This window comes from Podarcis bocagei, assembly GCF_964188305.1.
Source record: "Podarcis bocagei genome assembly, chromosome: 15".
Classification (NCBI taxonomy): domain Eukaryota; kingdom Metazoa; phylum Chordata; class Lepidosauria; order Squamata; family Lacertidae; genus Podarcis; species Podarcis bocagei.
In genome coordinates, this window is record NC_138141.1 from 2,045,925 (window position 1) to 2,073,163 (window position 27,239).

Consider the following 27,239-nt stretch of genomic DNA (forward strand, 5'->3'; position numbering starts at 1 on the left):
AGACGAAATGGTTAAATCGGCAATGATAAAGTGGGCACAGGATATTGGGCATAATATTATGTTTGAAGACTGGGAAAGGTTGTGGACCACTGGGCTGAACTTTACTGCATGTAATGCTCTGAAGGAAAATGTAATGAAAATGATATACAGATGGTACATGACCCCAGTTAAATTGGCTAAGATATACCATTCGTCTGATAATAAATGTTGGAAATGTAAGGAAAATGAAGGAACATTCTTTCACCTCTGGTGGACTTGCCCTAGAGTGAAGGCCTTCTGGGAGATGATATATAACGAGTTAAAAAAGGTGTTTAAGTATACCTTTACCAAAAAAACCAGAGGCCGTCCTCTTGGGCATTGTTGGCCAGAATGTGTTAAAGAAAGATAGAACATTTTTTATGTATGCAACAACGGCAGCAAGGATACTGATCGCTAAGAATTGGAAGACTCAAGATCTACCCACGCTGGAAGAATGGCAGATGCAGCTGATGGACTATATGCAACTAGCTGAGATGACCGGCAGAATTCGAGATCTGGGAGAAGAGAGAGTTGAAGAAGACTGGAAGAAATTTAAGACCTATTTACAAAAATATTGTAATTTGGCTGAACGTTGACAGGGATGCCAGAACAGAAATAATTGTCTATCACTAAACTAGATCTAAGTTTAACTATATTTTAATGACTGAATCTAAAGATTATGAACAAAATGATAATTTGCCTGGAAATAATTTTACAACGATGCAAGTGTGTGGGGGAAGAGTGAGGGAGTCCAAAGTTATGATGAAAAGATGCTAAATAACCAACGTTGTTTTACTAAATATGCTTTTTGTATTGAAAAACCTTAATAAATATATATTTTTTTTTAAAAAAAAAAGATACAAATCACCCAGACAAGGAAAACCAACTCAGCTAAGTAGTTTACTGTACACAGATTTGAGGAGCCAGTAGATGCAAACAACTGTACCCACACCACACTACCTCCAAAGCAAACCAAAAAGCTAAAAGCAAATGCAGTAGCAAACCTCAGAACTGAACTTAAAACAAAAGCTGTATTCCCCTGCAACCGCACAGCCAAAGCTGCACACAAACCACCTCAAAATCAAACCTTGCTGCAAAACAATGCCACCCCAATGGAGGCTGGGACCTGCCCCACGTAAGGAACCTGGGACAAGCTGAAGCACCAATGGCTCAGGTACCCTGCTTGTTAACTTAAAATGCACAATGATTATTTTAAAAAAATATTTATTTATTCCTTTTAATTAATTTTCATTTATTATATAAAGCAGTAGCACTGGAAACTTTAGCAAGAGCACGCCCACCTGGAAGGCACAGGAAAATAACAACCCAACCAGCGCCCGACCCCTGGCCCCACATGGCTTCAGTTTTAAAATGCACCAACAATCAACAAAGACCCCAACAGTGCTGGTATCCAATTTCTGAATTCTTTGATTACTGAAGACCACGTTATGTAAGCAGGAAACAAAGCAGCCTCAAAAAACAGCTTTTTAGCCAACAGAAAAACTTTTCCCCAAACAAACACGGAAAGCCCCAAATGGCTGGAAAACTCAGTTTCCCAGGATCCTCAGCCCTCGCAAAGGAACTACTCACCATGCAAGGGAACTCAGCTTCCCAAGCTCCCTTGCAACGATGAATCCTGGCAAATGCAGAAACCGGGACAGACGCCTGTTCCTCTCTTGCCTGCATGATGCAGCGTGGATACAAAAAGCAGGCGGGCAAAGAAGGATGAGATCCCAGGCGAGGTCTAAGATTTTCCTAGTCACAGTGCAGGAGACCTACAGAGATCCACACTGGAAACCGGCAAGGGAAGGAAGAGGGAGTGTCCCAGGTGGGCAAGGGAAGCCCATGGTCAGCCCTTGGATTTGCCCCCTGGCACTGCCCAAGTCTCAGCCTGCATCCCCCTTTGACCAAGCAGGGTGCAGGCTAGGATCCAGTCTCTGATAGGCACAGGGCAGCATGCCTGTTACATCCTCGAGGGAAGGGGAGCCACCCCACACACACATGCAAACTCACACACATACTTTGTCGGCATGAAGGAGGGGGAGCCATCCAGCCATCCCACACAACACACTCACACACATACTGGTGAGCTCTCTGGCAGCAAGAGGGAAGGAGCTCTCCGTGCAATTGCCCATGGTTATTGAGCTTTTTTTTGGGGGGGGGGGAAGAAGAGTTGTTGAGCTTTTTTTATGGCAAGCTTTTTTTTTCCCTTTTAGGCTGGCGATCACTAAAGAACACACTATCTACTGGCGATTGACCAGAAACTTCCTGGCGATCAACCAGTAGATCGCAATCGACCTGTTGGACATGCCTGGTCTAGGTAATCGTGAACATTCCAACTCTTTATTCCAATCATTTCTTAAACTCTGTATATCAAACTTACTTGTTGATAATAAATACCTATAAAAAGTAATTGCTGGCTTTTTTGTTTCAAATGAATTATCCAATTGCTCTAAATTTTGGGTGTCTCAGATGCTGAGCAGGCCAGAAGACCAAACAAAGTTACTAAAAGATGTAGCTGCAAGTCTTGCCATAGGGCCACCTCTGGCAGATGGTATTTTTCTCTCAGAGCATCATGCCTGTTGTGGGAACGTTCAGGGATGCAGCAGAGGATATATTGTTTGATTATATCCTTTCCAACTTGTGTTAACAAGTTCTACAATTTAGTAGAGTAACATTCCCCTTTTTAAACTTTCACAGAGGATGTGTTTGCTTAGGCTCACTAAAGCCTCTAAAATAAGTTTCCTTGGTAATTTCCCCTTTAGTCCGTCATAAAAAGATAGATGCAACACAGTCTTCTATAAAAGTATAAAAAGAGTTTACTCACACATTCTGTTCACAAATGGATCCCAGAAGGGAGACTTAAGTTATGAAAGTAATATACACCTGGAAACTACCCCATAAGGAGATAGCTCCTTTGTCCTCTCACACAGATATTTTTAAATGTTAGCTATCTAGTATTTAGTTAGTTCATTTTATATTTATCTACTGTAAACTCAAATAAAAATATATCTACGTTGTGTACAAAATCTCAGTTAAAACCAAAACAACAAAAAATAAAACCAGGAGGGAGGTTGGTTGGGGGCCTTGCCTTCTTTTGCTTGTGTTTCATGTGCTTTGCATGTGGGTGTGGGTATCAATGTGAAATGTGTGTTTTTTTGGTGCCTGCAACAGTTCCTTACATTCTAAAAGTGACCCCGGGCCCCAAAAGACAGGAGGCTACTGTCCATTTGTTGATGAAAGATGAGCAGAGACAAAGAAACAAGAAAAAAAGAGAAAGATAGACCAGCCTGCCATCGAATGCTACAGTGGTGCTAAACTGTGCTAAAGCCATGCATAGGACCCGACACCCCCCCCCCCCCGATTATTGGCATGTGGATGTGCTGCTATGGAAGGACATATGAGGTATTCACCACAGCAGAATATCAGTGATCAAGATCTGTGACCATTTTAGGATTCCAAAATTATAGCCCAATTGGTGCACACACACAGTGGACTTTGTGGGTAAGTTCCATGTATATACCTTTTTCTTTAGCTGTATCCTTTGCTTACGGGTTGGGTCCAAGGCATCTGATACCCACTTGATGCTGAAGTAGGTGGCAGCCCCAAAGACGGCCAGGCGAAGGAGAACAGCAAACACTTCATTCCGGGTCAGTGGCCGAGTCAGAAGGTCTTTGGAGACTTCCCCTAGCAACATCTCTTCTGTGTTTCAGGCAGCCAGACTACAAGCTGAACTACATTAAAAAAGTAAAAAAAGGGGGGAGGCGACAAGGGATATAAATGAATTAGAAAGGAAAAACTGCAGCCATTGTATCAGCATTTTGGATTGTCACAAGAAAGCCAGTGTGGTGTAGTGGTTAAGAGCGGTAGTCTTGTAATCTGGGGAACCGGGTTCGCTTCCCTGCTCCTCCACATGCAGCTGCTGGGTGACCTTGGGCCAGTCACACTTCTCTGAAGTCTCTCAGCCCCCCTCACCTCAAACTCAGCCAAGAGCATAAGGTCAAACAGATTCCTCACTGGCCTTGCAGACAACTTCATTGTCCAGAAAGTGGGAGAAGCAACAAGAGGAACAGCCATTTTAGATCTGGTCCTAACCAATGTTGATGACCTGGTTAGTGGGGTAGAAGTGGAAGGATCATTAGGCGCGAGTGATCATGCTCTTCTGAAGTTTACTATACAGCGGAAAGGAGCAGCCAAGCATACTAGGACTCAATTTCTTGACTTTAAGAAAGCCAACTTCATAAAACTTAGGGAAGTGCTGGGTGAGATCCCATGGACAGTAATACTAAAAGGAAAGGGAGTTCATGATGGCTGGGAGTTTGTTAAGAGGGAGATAGTAAAAGCACAACGTCAGGCAATACCAATGAGACGGAAACATGGAAGGTGCCTAAAGAAGCCAGGGTGGCTATCTAAAGAACTTTTAACTGAGTTAAGATTAAAAAAGGATGTGTACAAAAAATGGAAAAGGGGGGAAACCACCAAAGAGGAATTCAAACAAATAGCCAGCACGTCTAGACACAAAGTCAGAAAAGCTAAAGCACAGAATGAACTCAGGCTTGCTAGAGAGGTTAAAAGCAACAAAAAAGGCTTCTATGGGTATGTTCGTAGCAAAAGGAAGAGCAAAGAAACAGTGGGGTCACTCAGAGGAGAAGATGGTGAAATGCAAACAGGGGACACAGAAAGGGCTGAACTCCTCAATGCCTTCTTTGCCTCAGTCTTCTCCGATAAAGAAAACAATGCCCGACCTGAAGAATTTGGAGCAAATGATTCAGCAAAGGAAACACAGCCCAGAATAACTAAGGAGATAGTACAAGAATATTTGGCTAGTTTAGATGTATTCAAGTCTCCAGGGCCAGATGAACTGCATCCAAGAGTATTAAAAGAACTGGCAGATGTGATCTCAGAACCACTGGCAGTCATCTTTGAGAATTCCTGGAGAACAGGCGAAGTCCCGGCAGACTGGAGGAGGGCAAATGTTGTCCCTATTTTCAAAAAGGGGAAAAGAGAGGACCCAAATAATTACCGCCCAGTCAGTCTGACATCAATACCAGGGAAGATTCTGGAGCAGATCATTAAGCAAACAGTCTGTGAGCACCTAGAAAGGAATGCTGTGATCACCAATAGTCAGCATGGATTTCTGAAAAATAAGTCATGTCAGACTAACCTGATCTCGGTTTTTGACAGAATTACAAGCCTGGTAGATGAATGGAACGCAGTGGATGTAGCCTACCTTGATTTCAGCAAGGCATTTGACAAGGTGCCCCATGATATTCTTGTAAAGAAGCTGGTAAAATGCGGTCTTGACTATGCTACCACTCAGTGGATTTGTAACTGGCTGACTGACCGAACCCAAAGGGTGCTCATCAATGGTTCCTCTTCATCCTGGAGAAGAGTGACTAGTGGGGTGCCACAGGGTTCTGTCTTGGGGCCGGTCTTATTCAACATCTTTATCAACGACTTGGATGATGGACTCAAGAGCATCCTGATCAAATTTGCAGATGACACCAAACTGGGAAGGGTGGCTAACACCCCAGAGGACAGGATCACACTTCAAAACGACCTTGACAGATTAGACAACTGGGCAAAAACAAACAAGATGAATTTTAACGGATAAATGTAAAGTATTGCACTTGGGCAAAAAGAATGAGAGGCACAAATACAAGATGGGGGACACCTGGCTTGAGAGTAGTACATGTGAAAAGGATCTAGGAGTCTTGGTTGACCACAAACTTGACATGAGCCAACAGTGTGACGCGGCAGCTAAAAAAGCCAATGCAATTCTGGGCTGCATCAATAGGAGTATAGCATCTAGATCAAGGGAAGTAATAGTGCCACTGTATTCTGCTCTGGTCAGACCTCACCTGGAGTACTGTGTCCAGTTCTGGGCACCACAATTCAAGAAGGACACTGACAAACTGGAACGTGTCCAGAGGAGGGCAACCAAAATGGTCAAAGGCCTGGAAACGATGCCTTATGAGGAACGGCTAAGGGAGCTGGGCATGTTTAGCCTGGAGAAGAGGAGGTTAAGGGGTGATATGATAGCCATGTTCAAATATATAAAAGGATGTCACATAGAGGAAGAAGAAGAAGAGGAGGGAGAAAGGTTGTTTTCTGCTGCTCCAGAGAAGCGGACACGGAGCAATGGATCCAAACTACAAGAAAGAAGATTCCACCTAAACATTAGGAAGAACTTCCTGACAGTAAGAGCTGTTTGACAGTGGAATTTGCTGCCAAGGAGTGTGGTGGAGTCTCCTACTTTGGAGGTCTTTAAGCAGAGGCTTGACAACCATATGTCAGGAGTGCTCTGATGGTGTTTCCTGCTTGGCAGGGGGTTGGACTCGATGGCCCTTGTGGTCTATTCCAACTCTATGATTCTATGATTCTATGAGAGTGTTTGTTGTGGGGGAGGAAGGGAATGGAGAATGTTAGCCGCTTTGAGACTCCTGAAGGGGAGTGAAAGGCGGGATATCAAATCCAAATCCAAACTCTTCAAGTTCACAAAGCCAAGTAATGAAGTCACATTTCAGCCAAGGAGAGACAATGCTGGTGCTGTGTAGTGACTAAGGAGCTATGAATCAGGAAGACCTCCAATTACAGTCCCACCTCTGCTATGAACTTTCTGATCTCTATAGGGGAGCAATTCTTACTCATCCTCAGCCTCCCACCTCCAGTATGGGGAAAGACTGTAGCTCAGTGGAAGTATCACTCCCCCCTCCCCGGTCATAGCAGTTCAAAAGCATACCAGCATGAGTAGATAAATAGGTACCGCTGCAGCGGGAAGGTAAATGGTGTTTCTGTGTGCCAGAAGCAGTTTAGTCCTGCTGGCCACATGACCCGGAAAGCTGTATGTGGACAAACACCAGCTCCCTCGGCCTGAAGTGAGATGAGCGCCACACCCCATAGCTGTCTTTGACTGGACCTAACCGTCCAGGGGCCTTTTACCTTGGTGTGACTGTGCAAGGGGCTAAGTAAATATCCAGGGGTTGAAAGAGGGTCAAAAAAGGCCTGGGGTGGAGTAAAGAGGTTAAATCAGTAAAGATACAATGGGCAAGAGATTTTGGATACAATATTCAAATATGCTCATAAGACATTAGGCAAAAGCATTAATTCAGAACAATGAGCCTTACGAATAAAGGCCATTGAGAAACTTCTGTATGGCAACAGCTGCTGAGAGTGTGTGGGTCCTGCTCCTGCCTCTCTCACCAGGCCTAGGGCCCCTGACAGACTACAAAAGGACTCCTGCAGCCCAGCAGAGAGTTCTGTTTGCATTCTTTTAAACTGCTTTTTGATTGTAGTTTTTTAAAAAAATTGTTTTAACTGTTCTTAAGTGTTTTGGGGGTTATTCAGCTGTTTCTGTTTATATTTTGATTACCCGTATTTTTTGCTCTATAACACGCACCCGACCATAACACGCACGTAGTTTTTAGAGGAGGAAAATCCGTAGGCATGCCACCCGTAGGCATTCCCTCCATAACACACACAGATATTTCCCCTTACTTTCTAGGAGGAAAAAAGTGAGTGTTATGGTGCAAAAAATACGGTATGTATTTTGTGTTTTTATATTGTAATTTTATCTAGTGAATTGGTCTGACCTGCGGGCATACGGGGAAGAATATTGGTTATAAAAATGAATGCATTGTCAATCATGTTGTTTTTATTCCAATCAATACCTGTTATCAGTGGGACACGTCACTTTAAAGAATGGCAGAAAGATATTTCTAAATTTATCTGGCAGGGGAAGAAACCAAGAATAAAATATGTAATTAACAGATGTTAAAGAAAGACGTGGCTTCTCCCTGCCAGATCTGAGGTTATGCTATGAGGCGTCCTGCCTCTGCTGGCTTCGAGAATGGATAGCATTGGAAAATACGGATGTTCTAGATTTGGAAGGTCATGAAAACCAATTTGGTTGGCATGCATATCTATGGTATGAAAAGGTAAACTAACTGAAACTAACAAATTTTGAAGATATAAGAGAGTCATTAACAGATTGGTTACAATACCATCAATTAAATGATGTACTGTATTTAAAAAGGATAAAAGAAATAGATTCAGTAATGAAATCACAAGCTTTGAAAATGAATTGTTGCAAAATAAAGTAAAAGCACTATCTAAAATGTATAAGAGGTTGTTAGAATGAAGAGGTTAAATCAGTAAAGATACAATGGGCAAGAGATTTTTGATACAATATTCAACTCTTCATGGGAGAAGCTGTGGAGAGAGGATTTAAAATTTACGGCATGCAGTACATTGAAAGAAAATTATATGAAGATGATGTACAGATGGTATTTGACTCCTAGTATGCTAGCAAATTTGTACATGACTAGTTCAAATATATGTTGGAAATGTAAAGTAAAAGAGGGCACCTTTATAATATGTGGTGGACTTGTAAGGCAATAAAAACATATTGGGAAATGATATACAATGAGTTAAAAAAATGTTTAAAATAACCTTTGTTAAAAAACCAGAAGCCTTTTTATTGGGAATTTTAGGTGCAGAGATACCAAGGAATTATAAAAGACTATTCATGTACGCGACAACGGCAGCCCAGATATGGAAGAAAGACAAAACACCTTCAAGAGAAGAGTGGACAACAAAATTGATGGACTATGCTGAGATGGCTAAAATGACTGAAAAATCAGGAACCAGGATGGTAACAAATTTAACAAGGACTGGGAAAATTTTGTAACATACTTAAGAGAACACTGTAAACATTAGCAGGACTGAAGTAACACTTGCAATGTGAAAAGAACCATGGATATAAATAGAGTTTTAAGGCTAAATAGAGGACGATATGATATGCAGTGGAAAATGGTTATTAGCAGACTCCACAGAGGGAAGGGAGGAAGTCCGAGAATTTGGAGAATTTTACACTTTTTGATTCTATTTAATGTGTGAATGTGAAATTAAATTGTAAAACCAATAACAATTTATTTTTTTAAAAAAGAGACCTGCAGGCCTAGGACAGTATATGAATTTAATAAATAAATAAATAATAGTTTTTGCTTGTTTTACTTCCTTATTTTTTCACATTTTTAGATCCCTAGCAATGGTGATTGATAATTAATAAACATTTAATATATATTGATATTTCTTGACTTTCTGTGATGGCCTGGGAATCTGATTCAGAGGCTGAACCGGAGGAATCCCAGCCTGCACAGGAGTCCCCGCCTCCAGGGCCGCCTGAGCTGGGGCAGGGCCTTGAATCTGAAGGGCCCTCACCTGTGCCGGATCCTCAGGAGCAGACACCAGATGAATCCACTCTGGCTCCAGGGGTGATTAAGGACCCATTGCCTGCAGGTGCTCCTCTCCCAGCCCTGTCAGGGGAAGGTGAGGTTGCCTCTGGGTCCAGTAACCCTCCAGCCTCTCCTGAGCTGCAGAGGCTCAGGGCAGAAAGGCGGAGGGAACTAAGTTCTCTCAGGAGGAGTGCTCACCTTAAGGCCAGGAGAGGTGAGTCACCTGTGGGCTGGGACCGCCCTAGGCCCCAGAGGAGATATAGGCCAGTCAGCCCAGTCCCAGGTTACAGGAGCAACGTCGTTGGAAACCTGTTTCTGCCAGCACCCAGACCTGTTCTTTTGGAGTTCCCGTCCACGCCCGGCTTCTTGCTTTGGACCCCGTTTCCCCCTTGGTGGATAGTCTCCAGACCCTCAACCCAGGACCAGACACTGACCACGCCTCACGGTAAACCCCCCCCCCCAGACCAACACACTTTCTTTCATTTACTTTTCTAAGAATATGGGTCAGGGTCAATGGCAACTTTAGACGTTCAGGGGTGTGCATGTGTGAATGAACTCAGATATTTGGGAAACCCTAGATAATACTTTAGAATGTACTGTAGTACTACTTTAAATTTCAAAATGCCTCAAACTAAATCCCTTCCATCTCTTTATAGTCACTTGCAAGCAATATAAATTTTCCAGAAACATTAAAGCCATGAGGAAGACCCTTCTTTTCTCGGCCCTGTATACCTGAAGGAGCATCTCCACCCCATCTCTCAGCCTGGACATGGAGGTCCACCTCTGAGGGCCTTCTGGTGGTTCCCTCACTGTGAGAAGTGGAGTTACAGGGAACCAGGAAGAGGGCCTTCTTGGCAGCGGTGCCCTCCCTGTGGAACACCCTCTGTTCAGATGTCAAGAAAATAAACAACTATCTGACTTTGGCAGCCCGGTAACAGGAGGTTTTAAATATTTGATGTTCTATCATGTTTTTACTATTCTGCTGGGAACCACCCAGAATGGCTGGGAAAACCCAGCCAGATGGGCAGGGTATGAATAATAAAATTAATAATAATAATAATAATTTTCTTGCACAAAATGAGAATTTTGGGGTGTGGGCAAATGAAATACATGTAATACTTATTTACTTCTTAAACTGCAGCTTATTTTACTGCAGTGATAACATAAAATACCCTATTTCAAATTTAGCATATAATTCAGGAGTGTTAAAAAGATCAAGAAGAGGTTTGTTTTCATATTCCTGGTTGGCAATGGGAGTTTTATCTACTTCAGTTTCTAACAGTAAGGTTTTCTCAGCTGGTGTTCCTTCAGCTGGTTTCTCCTGTTCAGAAACGCCCTTTTCTGCTTTTACAGAAGAGTTCTCTGGTACTGTTCGTAATATTTAAGAAATTTACAATGCACTTGTATGCGTGTTTATGCAGAAGAGAGACCCGCTCTTGTTAGAAGGTCCTGTCTAAGCTATTATTTCTCATGCAACATCTATTCCCGGTGTCCACACCTCTTGTGCAGATAACAGAGTTGAGGATGGGAGGCAGCTTCAATCAGGAAATTGGTGCAAAGAGCTTCCTCCACTAGTGGTCAAGTCCAAAGTCAAACTGGGTTCCCTGCAGCTGTTCTTAACCCTTTGAAAACTGGGATATCTATCCATGGATCTCCCTGCACCAGGGGAGAAGATTCTGTGGCCCTCCAGATGCTGCAGAACTTGTAAGAAGCCCTGTTGGATCGGACTAAGGACCTATCTAGTCCAGGACTCTGTTCTACCATTGGAAAGCCTGCCAGCAGAACTTGAATGCAACACCACACTCCCCATGTGACAATTGCACTTCCCCCATGTGTGCTTCCCAGCAACTGGCATTCAGAGGCATCATGCCTCTGACAGTGGGGATAGAAGATAGTCGTTGTGGCTACGACCTGCTCAGTCTCTGACCATTGGCCATGATGACTGTGGCTGTTGGAAATTGGAGTCCAGTAACATCTGGAGAGCCAAAGGTTAGGCACTTCTGCTTTAAGCAATCCAGCCTGAGCTTCCTATTGGCTCTAAGGGGATGACAGCACTGATCTGCAATGTCAGGTTGTAAGAATTTTAATAAGCTCAGGGAGGGCAGTTGCAAACATCGGGAAGGTGCTGCAGAAATGCTAATGGTTGTCCTGGTTGTTACTATTCCACTGTTGAGCCCCAGAGGCCTGTCGGTAGTCGGCACGGCGCTCTCCAGATGCCTGGGAATGAGCCAGCACGGCCAATGGGCAGAGAGGCTGGAAGCTCCGGGGTCGGTCCTCCGGCGAGGGAGATGGACCAGGGCAGCCCCAGGCCACGTGGTCCAGCCTTGCCTAGCAGCGGCTCAGCTTCTCTCTCGGGGCCGGAGGAGCCCTTGCAATCGGCCCCTGATCTGGGAGGCCCCGGACTGAGTCTCGTCGTCGTCCTCGGGGCTCGGCTGGGGGGACCCGAAGGAGAGGCCTGCCGGTCTCCTTTCGGGCCGCGTCGCTGGCCGTGGTGCTGAACGCGGCCTCGCCAGCCGAGCCCCCAACTCGCCGCCGGGGAACTAACCCTTTCCTACCTGGGCCGCCGCCGCCTCCTTCCTGGGGCCCAGCATGATGCCGGCGAGAGTCGGGCAATGCGCTTGCCGTGCTCACCGCCAACGCCGGAGGATGCCTTCTGCTTCCGCGTCCTGGCACCGAAAAGTCACGTGTGCAAAGGACAGCCCACTAGGGCCGGAGCAGGACTCCTGGGTTCCTTGCGGGCGCAGGTATCCAAGCAAGCTGCTTGTCTCTCCATTGGAGTTAGGCGCAGATTCGTTAATGAACAGCCCAATGCTGTCCACGTTTAAAAAGGTAAACTTACCCAGAAGTAATTCCTATGAAGTTTAATGCTACTTCCGCCAAGGTAAATAGGTCTCATCGGTCTCGTTTCCTGCTTGGCAGGGGGTTGGACTCGATGGCCCTTGTGGTCTCTTCCAACTCTATGATTCTATGAGTCGGAAGAACTTATCTCTTAGTAAACGTGTATTGGTTTTTGGAGTAAGAGTAGGTAAAGGTAAAGGGACCGCTGACCATTAGGTCCAGTTGGGGACGACTCTGGGGTTGCGCCGCTCATCTCGCTTTATTGGCAGAGGGAGCCGGCGTACAGCTTCCGGGTCATGTGGCCAGCATGACTAAGCCGCTTCTGGGGAACCAGAGCAGCGCACGGAAACGCCGTTTACCTTCCCGCCGGAGCGGTACCTATTTATCTACTTGCACTTTGACGTGCTTTTGAACTGCTAGGTGGGCAGGAGCTGGGACGCCCCGTCGTGGGGATTCAAACTGCTGACCTTCTGAATGGCAAGCCCAAGAAGCTCAGTGGTTCAGACCATAGTGCCACCCATATCCCAAAAGTAGGTATGTTGCTGCATTAATCAATTAAAAGTTGCATTAGTAAATTCTTAATAATATTTAAAAAAGAAAAAAGAAAAAAGAAGCTTTGCCTTAGCACTAGGGGAAAATTTAATCAAGATGTTTTATAGATGGTACTTAACACCTGCCAAAATAGCTAAAATGTATAAAACAAAAGCAAACCTGTGTTGGAGGTGCAGTACAGCAGAAGGGACACTTATACATATCTGGTGGACCTGTGAAAAAATCAAAAGCTTCGGGGATATAGTATATGATGAACTTAAAAAAATGTTTAAATATAATTTCGTAAAAATACAGAAGCTTTCCTATTAGGAATAACAGACAAAGGTATAGCAAAAGAGGATCGGAAAATATTCCTGTATGCCACAGGCACACGAGGACCTTAATTGCCAGAAATTGGAAAAAGAATTTGTGCCAACAAAAAAAGAATGGCAGGATAAGCTATTAGATAATACTGAATTGGCCAGATTAACAGAGACAATTAGGAGAGAAGCTAGACAAGAATTCCAGAAAGAATGGGGAAAATGCAGAGAATACTTTACCAACCAGTGCCCCAAAATATACACCTGGACTTGTTTTGTTTGATTTCTATAGGGGACTTTGCGGTTTTTAAAGTCATAATTAGGAAAAATTGTAATAATCACATATAAAAGAAACAGTACACAAGAAGTAAACAAGGAGGCCATACAGGATAAAGGAAGTCTTTTATTTTTATGTTATGTTTTCTTTGTGTAAGGGGATAGGAGTTTAATTTTGATAATTAAATTGTCAATGGTGGTGGGTTTGTTTGTATGTATGAGTTGTTGTGGACTATGTTGTAAATAAAATAATAATGATTTTTTAAAGAAGCTTTGGAGCAAAAAGCACAAGGCTTAAAAACACATGTGACACAGGTTGTGATTGTTGCAGAAAGCTTTTGAAATATAGGCTATCACCCTTCTAACATATATATGAGAGAATTAGAGAATCATAGAATTGTAGAGTTGGAAGGAACCCAAAAGGTCATCTAGTCCAATCCCCTGTAATGCAGGAATCTCAGCTAGGGCATCTATGACAGATGGCCATTCAACCTCTAATTTAAAAACTATAAGAAAGGAGAGCCCACCTCCTGAAGGAGTCTGTTCCACTGCTGAACAGGTCTTACTGTCAGAAAGCTTTTCCTGATGCTTAGTCCTTTCTTGTAATTTGAAGCCATTGGCTTGACTCCTGCACTCCAGAGCAGCAGGGGGAAAAACTTGTTCCCTCTTCCATGTGACAGCCCTTTACATAGTTGAACATCATGATCCTATCTCCTCTCCGTCTCCTCTTTTCCAGGCTAAACATACCCAGCTCCCTCAACTGTTCCTCATAGGGCTTTGTTTCCAGACCCTTGATCATCCTGGTTGCCCTTCTCTGCACACGTTCCAGCTTGTCAACATCCTTCTTAAACTGTGGTGCCCAGAATTGGACACAGTATTCCTGGTGTGGTCTGACCAAGGCAGAATAGAGTGGGACTTCAACTTCCCTTGATCTGGACACTAGACTTCTGTTGATGCAGCCTAGAATAGCATTAACTTTTTTGCAGCTGCCTCACCCTGTTGACTTATGTTAAGCATGTGGTCCACTAAGACCCCTAGAGCTTTTTCACATGTATTGCTAGTAAGCCAGGTATCCCCCACCTTATATTTGTGCATCTGGTTCTTCCTGCCTAAGTGCAGAACCTTATATTTGTCCCAGTTCTCCAATCTGTGAAGGTCATTTTGAATTCTGCAGCATTACCCCCCCCCCCGGGTTTGGTGTCATCTGCAAATTTTATGAGCATCCCCTCAATTCCTTCATCCAAGTCGTTTATGAAGATGTTGAACAACAATGGGCCCAGGACAGAAGCATGTGGCACCCCACTTGTCACTTTTCCCCAGGATGATAAGGAACCATTAATGAGTACTCTTTGGGTTCAATCAGTCAACCAGCTACAAATCCACCTAACAGTCACCTCGTTCACCCCACATTTTACCAGCTTCCTCACAAGAACATCAAAAGCTTTACTGAAATCAAGATACACTACGTCCACAGCATTCCCCTGATCCATGTAACTCCATGGAAAAAAGAAATGAGATTTGTCTGACATGACTTATTTTTGAGAAACCCATGCTGGGTTTTAGTAATCACAGCATCCTTTTCTAAGTGCTCACAGACCAACTGTTGAATTATCTGTTCTAGGACCTTTCCTGGTATCGATGTGAAGCTCACTGGTTGGTAAGTTAGCTGGGTCTTCTTTTTTCACATTTTTGAAGATGGGGACATTTGCCTGCCTCCATTCTGCAGGGACCTCACCTGTTCTCTAAGAATTCCCAGGGATCACAAACAAAGGCTCTGAGATTACATCCACAAGCTCCTTAACTGAAATGCATTCCTGTTTGATTTAAGCCGCTTTGAGCATGATTTTTTGTGGAAAAGCAGCATACAAATCAAATGAATTTACAAAACAAAGACAAACAAAGATTTAGCATGGATGTAGCTAGGATTTTTGTTGGCAGGTCATGCTTTTTTGGGGGGGGGTCAGAACCTCAGATTTTGATTGATTCTGATTGATCTAAGGGGGCAGCTGCCCTTGGCAATGGCCCATGAACAGTCACATAACCTCACGGGAAATTATTTCAAGATTGTTAGGAGGAATATATTTCGGTCATCAAATGCTTTGGTGAAGAGGAATGCTTAAAATTTATTTCTGAATATAAATAATGAAGAAGCCAGATACAACTCACAAGGGGGGCATTCTATAACAGAGAATTATTACCCCAAATGCCCCATTGCAGGTCAGTGCCTATTGGACAGCACCTGGAGGCAGCAGCACCAGCAGTTCCTCCCTTGCTGATTTTAGGGCCCAAGACGGTCAGTATTGAGAGAGGTGCTCTTTTAGGTATAGTACTTGTGTCTAAAGCAGTTTATGGCTTTGTATTGTAGTGATAAGACCCAGTAGTTCACTGACAGCCAGGGCAGTGCTTTCAGGATGACACATGGTGCCATCAGGCTGCCCCTCGCACCAATTTTTTCATTTGTTGCAGCTTCTGGATCATCTTCAAGGGCAGCCCCATATAGAGCATGTTGGTATTTGTACTGTATTTGTTAGGAAATGTATTTTACTATACACACACACACACACACACACACACACATACTGGGGAAAACAAAACATATACAGCATGGGTAGGCAAAGTAAGCCCTAGGGGCCAAATTCTGGCCCAATTGCCTTTTAAATCAGGCCTGTGGACGGTCCGGAAATCAGTGTGTTTTTACATGAGTAGAATGTGTCCTTTTATTTAAAATTCATCTCTGGGTTATTTGTGGGGCATAGGAATTTGTTCAGGGTTTTTTCTTCAAAATAAAGTCCGGCCCCCCACAAGGTCTGAGGGACAATGGACCGGCCCCTTGCTGAAAAAGTTTGCTGACCCAATACAGTATAATGTAAAAGCTGCAAAAGTGACTCCGATCAAGGTCACAGAAGCGCTGAATTCTTGCTTTGTTAACTTTTGTCTGCCTGAGAAGAGTGGGCAAGAGTTGGTCTGTCGGTTTTGTTGCCTGAGAACGTGGGAGCGTGAAGACGTCAAGCAGACTCTGTTCTGAGGAACTGATGAAGACAGGAAGCGATGCACTCATGATTTATGCATTGCTACGACCAAACCGTCTCTGGGGCTCGAAGGAGAGAAACCAATTCTATTGCACCTGATCTATCAACGCAGCTTGTTCAATTACTGCCCTGGCAAGAGGCAGAGCAGAGGCCCCGCCCAGAGAGGCGGGGCTGCAGTTCAAAATCAAACCCCAACGGCTGCTTGGAACCTTATGAGGAAGTCGCCCTTGAAATTGACCACGCCCTACGGACGCCCTCCCGATTCCCCCCTCCTTTCCCAATGGTACAGTTATAGACTGTACCATTAAACGGTGGTGGGTGAAAGCCAGACTGAGGCAGGGATATACTCCTAATAACCATTCATTGGCAAGATGTCCTAATGAACTACTTGACGTATTTCTTAATGAGTAAGTTCAAGCTCGCGCCGGACGTGATGGGCCTTTCTTATTCCTTCTGGCCCACCCTTTGCTTTGGGAACTTGGGCTGCTCCTAACCGCCTGGGCCAGGGCGGGGCGAGGGGCGGGGCGGCCACGTGCTCTAAAGGCGCGAAGGCGGGGCTGGCGAGGGCGCTGGGCGGAGTGCGCGTGCGTGAGGTTTCGGCGGCGCGAGGAGGGCGCGTTGGTCTCGCTGCCGCCGCCGCCGCCTCGCCAACCGCCTCGCTGGGCTGCGCTGCTCGGCCGGCGCCCTGAGGGGACAGGCGGGTAAGGAGCGGGTCCGGCCAGGGGCGGTTTTCGGAGGGGAGCGCCGTCGCCCCGGGCCAGCTCTCGGGCGGGCTTGGCTGGGGGCGCCTTGCCCTCGCGGAGGGCGGAACGAGGGGCGCTGCTCGCCGGCTGCCCGAGCAGGGCGGCCCCGCTTCCCGAGGCGTGTCCTCCCCGCTGGCCGCTCCCAGGTCGGGGGCTCCAAGGCCCGCAGCCGCAGCTCGACTGGTAGCGTTCCTTGGGAGGCGGCGCTGGGTCCTGCGGGCCTTGGGCGACGATGGGTTGGTGCGGGTAGCCTTGGCTGCTATTGTATTTTTGCTCGGTTTTTGTTTTTGCGTCGGTTTTACTTAGTCTTTATTGAACTGTCAACATCGGCACATAGGTGTGTGTGTAAGAGAGAGAGAGAGGTAGTAAACTGATCCAGCGTGTTCCCCTACTGCTGGATAAATAACGCCCATTCACAAGGCAAGCAGATGGTGTACAGGTGGCAGTTTAGGAATTGCAAGATTGCCATGGGTGTGAATTGTGAATATACAATATTGCACAGGTATGTGTACAACCACTGCCGTGAACTGTACACATGGTTTTAAAAGAGGGAATCTGCACTGGACAATGTTAATCTGATCTTGAAGGAAACAGTTAAGAAATAACTTCAGGGCTGGATGGACAGCAGTTAAGTCTTTTGAGAAGACCCTGGATTCATGAGACTTGGAACACCGTTTCAAAATGGAAGCAGATCCATTGATTTTCCATTACAGGTTCTCATTTGGTTGTATAGTTTAATAAGTATCAAACTTGCTTTCTGCAAAGTTACAGAAGAGCACCCAAGGTTGTTTTGGTTAGGAGGTCCAGCAGGTTCAGATAAGGTAATGGAAGAACAAGGGTCATTCTTGGGCCATTCAAAGTGGCCTTGCTGGAGTCCTGTCAATAACATTCATGTTGATAATAGGAATAGAAATGGCCTTACAGGGTTACAGCTATTGGTTCACACTTAAGCTGTTAGATAAGGTTGATTTGAAACACACACACCCCATCGCCATTTCTTGCTGATGTAGATTTCACTCCCTCCTTCCCTGGAAAAGGAGGAGGCACCATTTTGTGGTTCACGTCAGGTGCCAAAATGTTTTGGGTCACCCAAATTAATATAGCTTATTAGCTGTCTATTCGTAGCACTTGTTAAACTAGCTGATGGTTTTTACTACACCTGTTCCTGGAAAACTGGTGGAAAGTATTGTAAAGAACATAGAATAACAAACCCCTACTAAAGCAGAGCAAGCATGGCTACTGCAAGGAAAGTTCTGTCTCTCAAACCTTTTAGAATTCTTTGAGAGTGTCAGTAAGCTTATAGGTAGAGGTAGTCCAGTTGACATAGTGTACTTGGACCAAAGACTCCTACATAAGCTTGACAGTCAAGGAAAAAGAGGAGATCAGGAATTGGTTAAGTTGCAGGAAGCAAAGAATAGGAATAAATAGACCCTTTTCCAGTTGTTGCCACCTCCACCAGAGCAAAGTGGGACTTCGCTGAGCTGCTTGCCTGTCTGCCTCCGCAGGCAAGCCCAGCTGGCCAGCATGGCCCTTGCGCGGAGAGGAGCACCAGGCCACACTGGGATTGCCTATGTGTGGGTGCTTGGTTCACACCCCCTCAAAAATTTTGTGCCCGGAGCCACGGCCCCTGTGGCACCCCCTGCTGTGCAGTTCAAAAAGGTTCAGGAAAGGGCAACTAAAAAGGGATATACAGTAGTGACTCCCCTATGAGAAAAGGTTGTACGGTAGTGTTTGGACATTTTAGTTTAGAGAAAAGGTGAGTAAGAGGTGACATGATAGAAGTTTGCAAAATTATGCATGGCACTGAGAAAGTGGAACGAAGAAAGTTTGTCTTCCTCTGTCAGAACACTAGAACTTGTGGATATCCAGTGAAGCTGAATGTTGGAAGTTTCAGGAAAGATAAAAGAAAGTACTTAATTGAAAAGCCTGAATTCAGTATGCATTGTTTACTGATTCTTTAAAGATGTCTAACTCCTGGCACTCCCTTCATGGATCACTGCCTTGTCGTGGCTCAAGTAACTCAGACATCCATGGGGTCACGAAGAGTCGGACATGACTAATCGACTAAACAACAACTCCTGATGCATCTCTTTACCATTCTTATTGTGAAATATATCCTTTCTCTTTAACTTTCATAAGACTCAGAGTGGCAGTTTAAAAGGGACAGGGATGATATTAAATAAAGGCACATTCTGCATCTGTTCCTGAGCAGAGTTATATACCCAAAAGACAATATTTCTGGGAAGGTGGGAGAGTACAGTATTTTAAACCAAGCCTAAGAAATACACACACTACCACAAGGCTACCTCATTCTTGGGGTGCGGCAGGACATCCAAGTCACCATTGCTTCAGGTTTTCTGGTTCCCTTGTATTGGCAATAAAATCTGCCTCAGGTAGGAGGAAAGGTGTAGAGTCCACCTCAGCCACCAACTTGGATGGCTTTAAAGGAGGATTTGTTGCCCACCTATCATCTGACATTGGTGCTCCCAAGTCCCAAAGCTAGTGCTTCAAAGCTAGGTGCTGCTGAAACAGAGGAGAGGGACGTTGTTTCAGCAGAAGTTTCAGTGCAACCCCCTTCATTATCAGAAGTCGATATGTGCAGCCATGAGGATGATGATCTGGTCTGTGTTGCTGAAAAGGTTCCTCAACCCTGGCATATGCACTGATACAACTCATTCAAGGCATCACCCCATAACCAACAGTTTCCCTGAATTTGTGGAAAAGTACAAACATTTTATTTCCCCTCAAAATCCTCTCTAACTGGTTATATAAAAGTTTCACTTTCATGCCTTCCCCCCGTCCCCACCCAAAAAAGTTGGAATTTTAGTTTGGTGAATATGCAGAGGGTTCTCTTAGAATAGTGTCTTTGAACACATTAGCTAGTCACTGAACTGTATCCCAAGGCTCTATGGGGAGAGCGAATGGTTGTTTAACAAGTTTCAAGTCTGGTGTATCTGTGCTCATTAAGGTCTACCATTGTTGGTGCTTAGGCTGTTGTTGGTCTGTGTGGGCCATTTTCTTCTGCATTATTCTCTGAGGGAGGGAGGTGTTCATGGGGGCGGGGAGTTGGAAGTACATTGTAGAATGATGAGAACCTAATTCTTGTGAAGGTCTTTCTTCACTATTTAAGGAGAGTGATAGGAGACCTAGGGTTGGAGGGTGGCAATAAAATGAGATGTTGATGGTGGTAGAGGTGGATTGTGCTAGTCTTGGTAGATGGTTCAAGGGCATCTTTGTAGTCTTGTTTCAGACTTAATTTGGTATGGTGAACTGGGATCACTATAGAGAGCCCCTTGCTGTATGCTTCTGAAATGTGTTTTCCCCCCTCAAACAGTATCATGTATCCCACAAGACCCCCATTTCGGGGTGGTGCATCTTTCCACATGCCTCAGAGTGGCCATGTGCCTGAATCTCCACCACAGCTGCTTACGATTGAAGATAATGTATACAGTAGAGGAAGGTCTATTCCTTCAGCTGGTAGGATGCAAAGAGTATGCGAGATGGTACAGAAACAACCAGGACATTTGCAGCAGGTAAATATACAACTTTTATAATCTCCAGCAGTGATACTTTGCTGGAAAGTGGTTGGCCAGTACCTGCAGGTTCATGCTAAAACTAGATCCCTTGTTCTTTTGGTACACAATGCTGTACAGGGAGATGTTACATGGCATACTTGGGTTCACTATACAGTGGTGCCTCGCAAGACAAAATTAATTCGTTCTGCGAGTTTTTTCGTCTTGCGAATTTTTCTTCTTGCGAAGCACGGTTTCCTATAGGAATGCATTGAAAATCAATTAATGCGTTCCTATGGTCAAAAAAAGTCGAAACAAAGCCAAATTTGGTACAACAAGAGTTTATTTAAAGAGTTTATTTAAAGTCACACATACTGTAAAGAGCATTTCAAAAATTGAAGGAACAATAAATTAAGTTTCTAAACATGACAGAAAAACATTTAAAAATCAACAAAGTGTACTGTACATACATTTTCTAAGACTCTGGGGGACCACTCGAAGAAGGTTCCTCTTCCACTCTTTGCTTCTTGCTGAGGAACCTGTCCATGGTCTGCTGCTTCAGCCGCCTTTTCAGCAGCTCCCTGAAAGGCGACATGACCGTCGTATCAAAGGTGTTCGCATGGCCATGTGCCACGTGCTTGTTAGGGTGGTACTGCTCTGCAAAAGCCTGCACCTCCTTCCACTTCTGGCAAATGTCCCTCAGTTCTTTGGAGGACAGCCGTTCCTCAGTTGCTTCCTCCTCTTCCAGCGAGGCCTGCTCCTGTGCAACCTCTGCCTGCAGTTTGACCAGCTCCTGGGTGGTCAGCTCGTGGTCGTGCTCCTCCACCAGCTCGCTGACGTCCTCCTCTGTGATCTCCAGGCCCATGGTCCTCCCCGAGGCAACAATGTCCTGCACCACTGTTGACTCTGGTGCATCAGAGTCACTTGGTGCCACACAGTCCGGCCACAGGCTGCGCCAAGCGCAATTCAGATTTCTCTGGCTGATCCCGTTCCAGGCCGTGGTGATCATCTTCAAGCAGGTGATGATGTCGAAGTGGTCCTTCCAGAATTCCCGCAGGGTGGTGGTGGTGCAATTAGTCACCTCGAAGCATCGCTTGAAAAGCTCCTTGGTGTAGAGTTTTTTGAAATTGGCGATGACCTGCTGATCCATCGGCTGGAGCAGTGGCGTGGTGTTAGGCGGCAGGAACATGATTCTGATGAAGCTGAACTCCTCCAACAAGTCCACCTCAAGGCCTTTAGGATGAGCAGGAGCATTGTCCATCAGAAGCAAAGCCTTCAGTGGCAGGTCGTTGTCCAGCAGCTACTGTTTGACAGCAGGGCCAAAAGCAAGATTGACCCAGTCCACAAACAGCACACGTGTGACCCAAGCCTTACTGTTGGATCGCCACATGACACTCAGCTGCTCCTTGTCGACCTTGTGTTTCTTGAAGGCCCGTGGGTTCTCAGAGTGGTACACCAGCAGGGGCTTGATCTTCAGGTCGCCGCTTGCGTTGGCACAGAAGAGCAGGGTCAGACGGTCCTTCATGGGCTTGTGGCCAGGCAACTTGGCCTCCTCCTGTGTGATGAAAGTCCTTTTGGGCATCCTCTTCCAAAACAGCCCGGTCTCGTCGCAGTTGAAGACCTGCTGTGGAACGTAGCCCTCCTTCTTCACAACCTCCAGGAACTCCGCTGCAAAGTCTTCAGCTGCAGGAACATCAGAACTGGCAGCCTCTCCATGCCTGACCACACTGTGGATTCCAGATCTTGCCTTGAACCGGTCAAACCAGCCTCTGCTTGCCTTGAAGACTTCTGGCTCGCCTGAGGTTCCTGGCTGTTGCCGGACGAGGTCTGCGTGCAAGGCCTTGGCCTTCTCACAAATCACAGCCTCAGTCACTGTGTCCCCTGCACGCTGCTTCTCTTCTGACCAGATGAGCAGCAACTTCTCGACCTCCTCCAGAACAGCTGGGCGGTTTTTCACGATCCTGGTGACTCCCTTGGCTGCATCAGTCGCAAGGATCTTCTCCCTCATCTTCAGGATGGTGCCGATGGTTGATGGGTTCCTGCCGTATTCCCTGGCGAGGTCTGTCACATGCATTCCACTGTCGTGCTTCCGGATGATCTCCTTCTTCATTTCCAGCGTCACCTTCTCCTTCTTCCTCTCGCCGGCCTCTGCAGCAGCAGTCTTCTTGGGTCCCATGGCAGCACAGCTCCTACCTTCGTAAACTCAGAAAAAGAAAAGAAAAAAATCAGCAATTCAAACCCGGAACCAAGTCCTTGAATTCCAAACACCCAACCCAAAATCCAAAAACCCCCAAAAAAGTTTTAAAAGTGTAACTTACGAAATGGCTGCAAATCACCAAAGTCTTCAAAATCCTCAAATGGCTGCAAAAGAAGTTTTGGAAAAGCTTTAAAAATCACCAAAGTCTTCAAAAACCTCAACTGTTCCCCCAGCCACCCACCCACCACATAGAAATTGCAAACCCCTCCCCAACTGTTGCAAACCCCTCCCCCAACTGTTGCAAACCCCTCCCCAACTGCTCCCCCAGCCACCCACCACACAGAAATTCAAACTCAGAATTTTTTTTTTGAAAAACAACATGGCCCAATGGTCACAGAAAATCATAAAAATGCAGAAAAAAACCACACAAGCTCCCAGATTCTTGCAAACCCCTCCCCAACTGTTCCCCCAGCCACCCACCACACAGAAATTCAAACCCAGATTTTTTTTTACAAAAACAGCAGAGTGCCCCAATGGTCACAAAAAATCATAAAAATGCAGAAAAAAACCACACAAGCTCCCAGATTCTTGCGAACCTCTCCCCAACACCAACTCCTTGAATTCCAAACACCCCAACCCAAAACCCAAAAACCCCCCAAAAAGTTTCAAAAGTTTAACTTACCAAATGGCTGCAAAAGAAGTTTTGGAAAAGCTTCAAAAATTCAGCAAAGTATTTAAAAAGCTCAAAAAGGCTACCACACCGCGTGCTATGTGTTGCTCCTCAAAGTCAAGTCGCAACTGCACCTCTTCAAGCAATGCACCCTGGGTATTAACGGTTTTACGAAAAAGGAAACAAACTTGCAAGACGTTTTCGTCTTGCGAAGCAAGCCCATAGGGAAATTCGTCTTGCGAAGCAACTCAAAAACTGAAAACTCTTTTGTCTAGCGAGTTTTTCGTTTTGCGAGGCATTCGTCTTGCGGGGCACCACTGTAACTGATAGGAGGAATGTTTCTTCTCTATAGCGAATTCTGCTGTGTGTCCTGCATATTAATAGCTGTTGCTCAGTCATCACTTAGAACACGAGAAAAGGAAAATGATTTTAAAAGACAGGATTTTTCTGTTAAGTTAGCTTCCCACTACCCCTTTACTCTGGAATTGCCATACTTTGATTGCTCACTACTTTTTTATCTTTTAAATATATTTTATTGAAAATATTGCAATTAAAATAAAGTGGAGGAATATCTGGATGACATGGTTGCTAGCTAATTGCAGCCTTTGCTGTCCTGTTCCCCCACTTTTGGTAATAAAATGCAATTGTAGTACAGTGATACCTCAGGTTACAGACGCTTCAGGTTACAGACTCCGCTAACTCAGAAATAGTACCTTGAGTTAAGAACTTTGCTTCAGGATGAGAACAGAAACCAAGTGGCGGCGGCGGCAGTGGGAGACCCCATTAGCTGAAGTGGTACCTCGGGTTAAGAATGGACCTCCAGAACGAATTAAGTTCTTAACCCAAGGTACCACTAGTTATACCTCATGTTGCGTCTGCTTCATGTTACGTGTTTTCGTGTTGCGTCCTGTGGCAACCAGGAAGTACCAGAACAGGTTACTTCCGGGTTTCGCTGCTCATGCACTAGCTGTTTTCTGAATACTATAGTTAGATGCTTGTGGAACTAATTTGTATTGGGCAGAGAGCTTATCATGCTGCTGCTTGGGCCTGTTTGAGGGAGGGTTTTGATGTTTGATGTTTTATTGTGTTTTTACTATTCCTCTGGGCTAGGGCAACATATAGGCAGCATACAAATAACAAAATTATTGTTGTTGTTGAAAAACTTCTAGCTTAGTTTTAGGTTTGCAACTTAGATGCAGAAATTTCCTTCGTTTGCAAAACTCTAGTTAAATTTTCAAGAGTTATCATTGGCAGTTGTTCCAGTTGGCCTTACGCTTAACCAGTAGGTATAATGGGTAGAGTCTCTCTGTCCTCCATTCTATTTTAGGAGCATTCCACATCTACCTCGACCTTGGGTTCCATGTTCCGGGGACTTGGTTTTGAGACTGCTCCACAGCCTGCTTTGGGTAAGTTAGACCTATCACATAGGAGCTTCTTTCTTGTACTTCAGTAATGTGTGTCCTTAGGTAGTACCTACACTTGTAACAATAATGTTGCATGATGCTCCAATCCCTGAGCAGTGTGAGATGGCAGGGGTTTCAGGCGTTTACTCAAGGTTCGTGTGTTCCTTTGGAATGAGGGACAGCAGAGAATGTGGTGTCTTTATGATAAATGGTTTATTTACACAAATATACAATCTGAGCCTATGATGGAGGGGTTCACAGCATTAACTTCCCAAGAAGGCCTTGCTTCTCTCATAGCCACAACCTTGGATCCAAGCAGAAATCAGACAGGGCTCTGGATCTCTGCTTTCCCAGCGTGCTTCATTGCTTCCAGCTTCTGACTCACATAACTGCAACTCTCTACTCCAGTCTTTGTCTTTCTAACTAACTGTGAGTTGAGGGAGGGAGCCCCACCTATTTGTCATCTGGCACAGAGCCCTTTGTTACCGTAATGGCTGATTACTTCACCAGGAAGCCAGCCTGGCTATTCCAGCAACTTTTCTTAGATTTTAACATTTGCTGGATCCAGGGACTAGAGGGGTCTCTGCATACAACCTACCCCTCCTCAAAGCTCATAATGGTTCTAGGGACTTGGTTTTGAGACTGCCCCAAAGCCTACTTTGGGTCAGTTAGTCTTATCACATAGGAGCTTCTTTCTTATACTTCAGTAATATTTGTCATTGGGTAGTATCTAAACCTGTAAAAATAACTTTTCTATCTTGTTTTTTATACTCTATTTAGGCCGAGGCATTTTGGGTGACATTGGGATCAAACCCAAAGTGGACTTGCCAGCACAGCATGGAGAGTTTAGAGGAGGGCCAGCTGGAGACAGCAAGGTGGAAAGGCAGCTTCTGGGACGTGGCAGGTGAGTAAAGTGATCCTGAGGTGAATATAGTAATTTATTAAAATTATTTATATACCCCTCTTCATTATAAAAATCTTAGGGTGGTACAGAGGGATACACATGCACGTGCACACACATATCCAAACTTAGATTAAAACACAAAATTACAGTAACAATCCACAGCAGAAAAGAAATCAATAGAACAATCAGCACTGAAAGCCTGGATTTAAAAGTTGGCAAATGTTGATGAACAAATGTGTCTTTATTTATTTATTTTAAGTAAATATTATAAAGTTTAAATTTCATAGTTTGTAAAGAGAAATACAAAACTTAATATCATTTATCTTTTTTATCCACCTTTAATCTAAGTAAGATTAAAACATGATGCAAAAAGAAAGAAAAAGAGATAGCGACAAGAAAAAACAGATAGAAAAAGGCTTTCAAGAGGAAATAGAAAATCTATAGTTCAGAGATTGAAGAATTTTCAATAATCACTTCATCCACTCCAATATAACACCTAACAAAACCATTTTATATAAACAAACATTATTTTCAATCCCCAGATCCTAAGGTCATTTCATTTTCTTTTTCACACAAAAAGTCAGAGAGATTTCCAATCTTTAGTACATGTTAACAAGGACTTTCCTCTGATTAAACATGTCAGTTTTGCCATCTCAGCTAATTTCATTAATTTTAACAAGCATTGTTGGTAATGATGAATCTTTGTGCATATTGTCTCGCTGCTGTAATGTGAGGATGTGAGGGCGATCTGGCTGCGACATCTGTCACCCCATTGATCTCCAGGGTTGATTTGGCTGATCTGGCTGGCTAGGCGGGTGTCCCCTTCCTCCCTCACCGCTCCATGTGCGTCCCTTCCGAAGCTGCGCGCTCGGTGGAAGAGGACGACCATCCCAGATAGCAGGAGTGTACCGTTCTTCGGTCAAGGGTATACGATAGCTGCGCTCCCCTGCTAGAACCTCCAAACAAGCTGTAATCATATATTGAAACAAAGTTCCATAGTCCTTTTCTAATTGTACATCCATAAGTCCAAGCAGAAAGAGTTCTGATTTCATTTCAAAGTAAATTTCAAAATTCTCCGTATCTATGTATGTGTATCCAATATTGTTTAGCTTTTTAAGATGTCCACTACAAATGTGTTTCTAAAAGGTATACATGATACCAGAAATGCCACTTGTCTTACCTTGGGCAAAAATGACATGCTTCATTTAGTCAGCCAGTAATTATTCAATGATGATCCATTAGATTTGTATATCTTTCTGGCTCAAGTGAAATGAGCTCAAAGATCTAGGTATCAGTTTTCAAGTAAAAGTTTAAAGCCATTAGTTTCTTTCATTAATTTCAGTTGAAAGATGTTGTGGATCTGATCAGACCCTCTTTTATATAGATGTGAAATTTCACAGATTTTATTATGAGAACCATTGATCACAAATCATACTGCTTTTTTGTAAGTTTTTATTCACTTTCATCTTTAAACTGTTTAACATAGTTGCATTGAGATATATATTTACATTAGGGCATATAACTGCAACACTTACATAAAAATAAAAAAAGTAAACACTGAC

At 44.5% G+C, this 27,239-nt stretch overlaps 2 protein-coding genes and 1 pseudogene across 7 annotated transcripts in view; 1 reads left to right on the plus strand and 2 right to left on the minus strand.

Annotated features, from left to right (window-relative positions):
• Positions 1–16,454, minus strand: part of LOC308573993 (outer mitochondrial transmembrane helix translocase-like) — a 61,425-nt gene extending 44,971 nt beyond the window's left edge. The window contains exons 1-2 of one of the 4 annotated variants that reach the window (XM_081171461.1): positions 16,344–16,454; positions 3,542–3,752 (exon numbers count right to left, since the gene is read on the minus strand). In XM_081171461.1, coding sequence (XP_081027587.1) covers positions 3,542–3,715 — 174 coding nt within the window. In that variant the 5' untranslated portion in view covers positions 3,716–3,752; positions 16,344–16,454. Of the gene's footprint in view, positions 1–3,541; positions 3,753–11,799; positions 11,894–16,343 lie in introns of those variants that run through there. The other 3 variants (XM_081171463.1, XM_081171460.1, XM_081171462.1) reach the window with 3 other exon arrangements.
• A 379-nt stretch (positions 16,455–16,833) lies between these two features.
• PIWIL2 (piwi like RNA-mediated gene silencing 2) overlaps positions 16,834–27,239 on the plus strand; it is a 74,762-nt gene continuing 64,356 nt past the window's right edge. The window contains exons 1-4 of one of the 2 annotated variants that reach the window (XM_081171373.1): positions 16,834–16,949; positions 20,326–20,524; positions 24,698–24,776; positions 25,554–25,677. In XM_081171373.1, the coding sequence (XP_081027499.1) occupies positions 20,330–20,524; positions 24,698–24,776; positions 25,554–25,677 (398 nt within the window). In that variant the 5' untranslated portion in view covers positions 16,834–16,949; positions 20,326–20,329. Of the gene's footprint in view, positions 16,950–17,443; positions 17,494–20,325; positions 20,525–24,697; positions 24,777–25,553; positions 25,678–27,239 lie in introns of those variants that run through there. The other variant, XM_081171372.1, reaches the window with a different exon arrangement.
• The window catches only part of LOC308573995 (tigger transposable element-derived protein 1 pseudogene), a 136,568-nt pseudogene continuing 130,709 nt past the window's right edge, over positions 21,381–27,239 (minus strand). Inside the window, exons 2-4 of the transcript XR_014013426.1 lie at positions 23,383–23,693; positions 22,822–22,864; positions 21,381–22,705 (exon numbers count right to left, since the gene is read on the minus strand). The product of XR_014013426.1 is annotated as a tigger transposable element-derived protein 1 pseudogene (transcript). The remainder of the gene's footprint in view (positions 22,706–22,821; positions 22,865–23,382; positions 23,694–27,239) is intronic.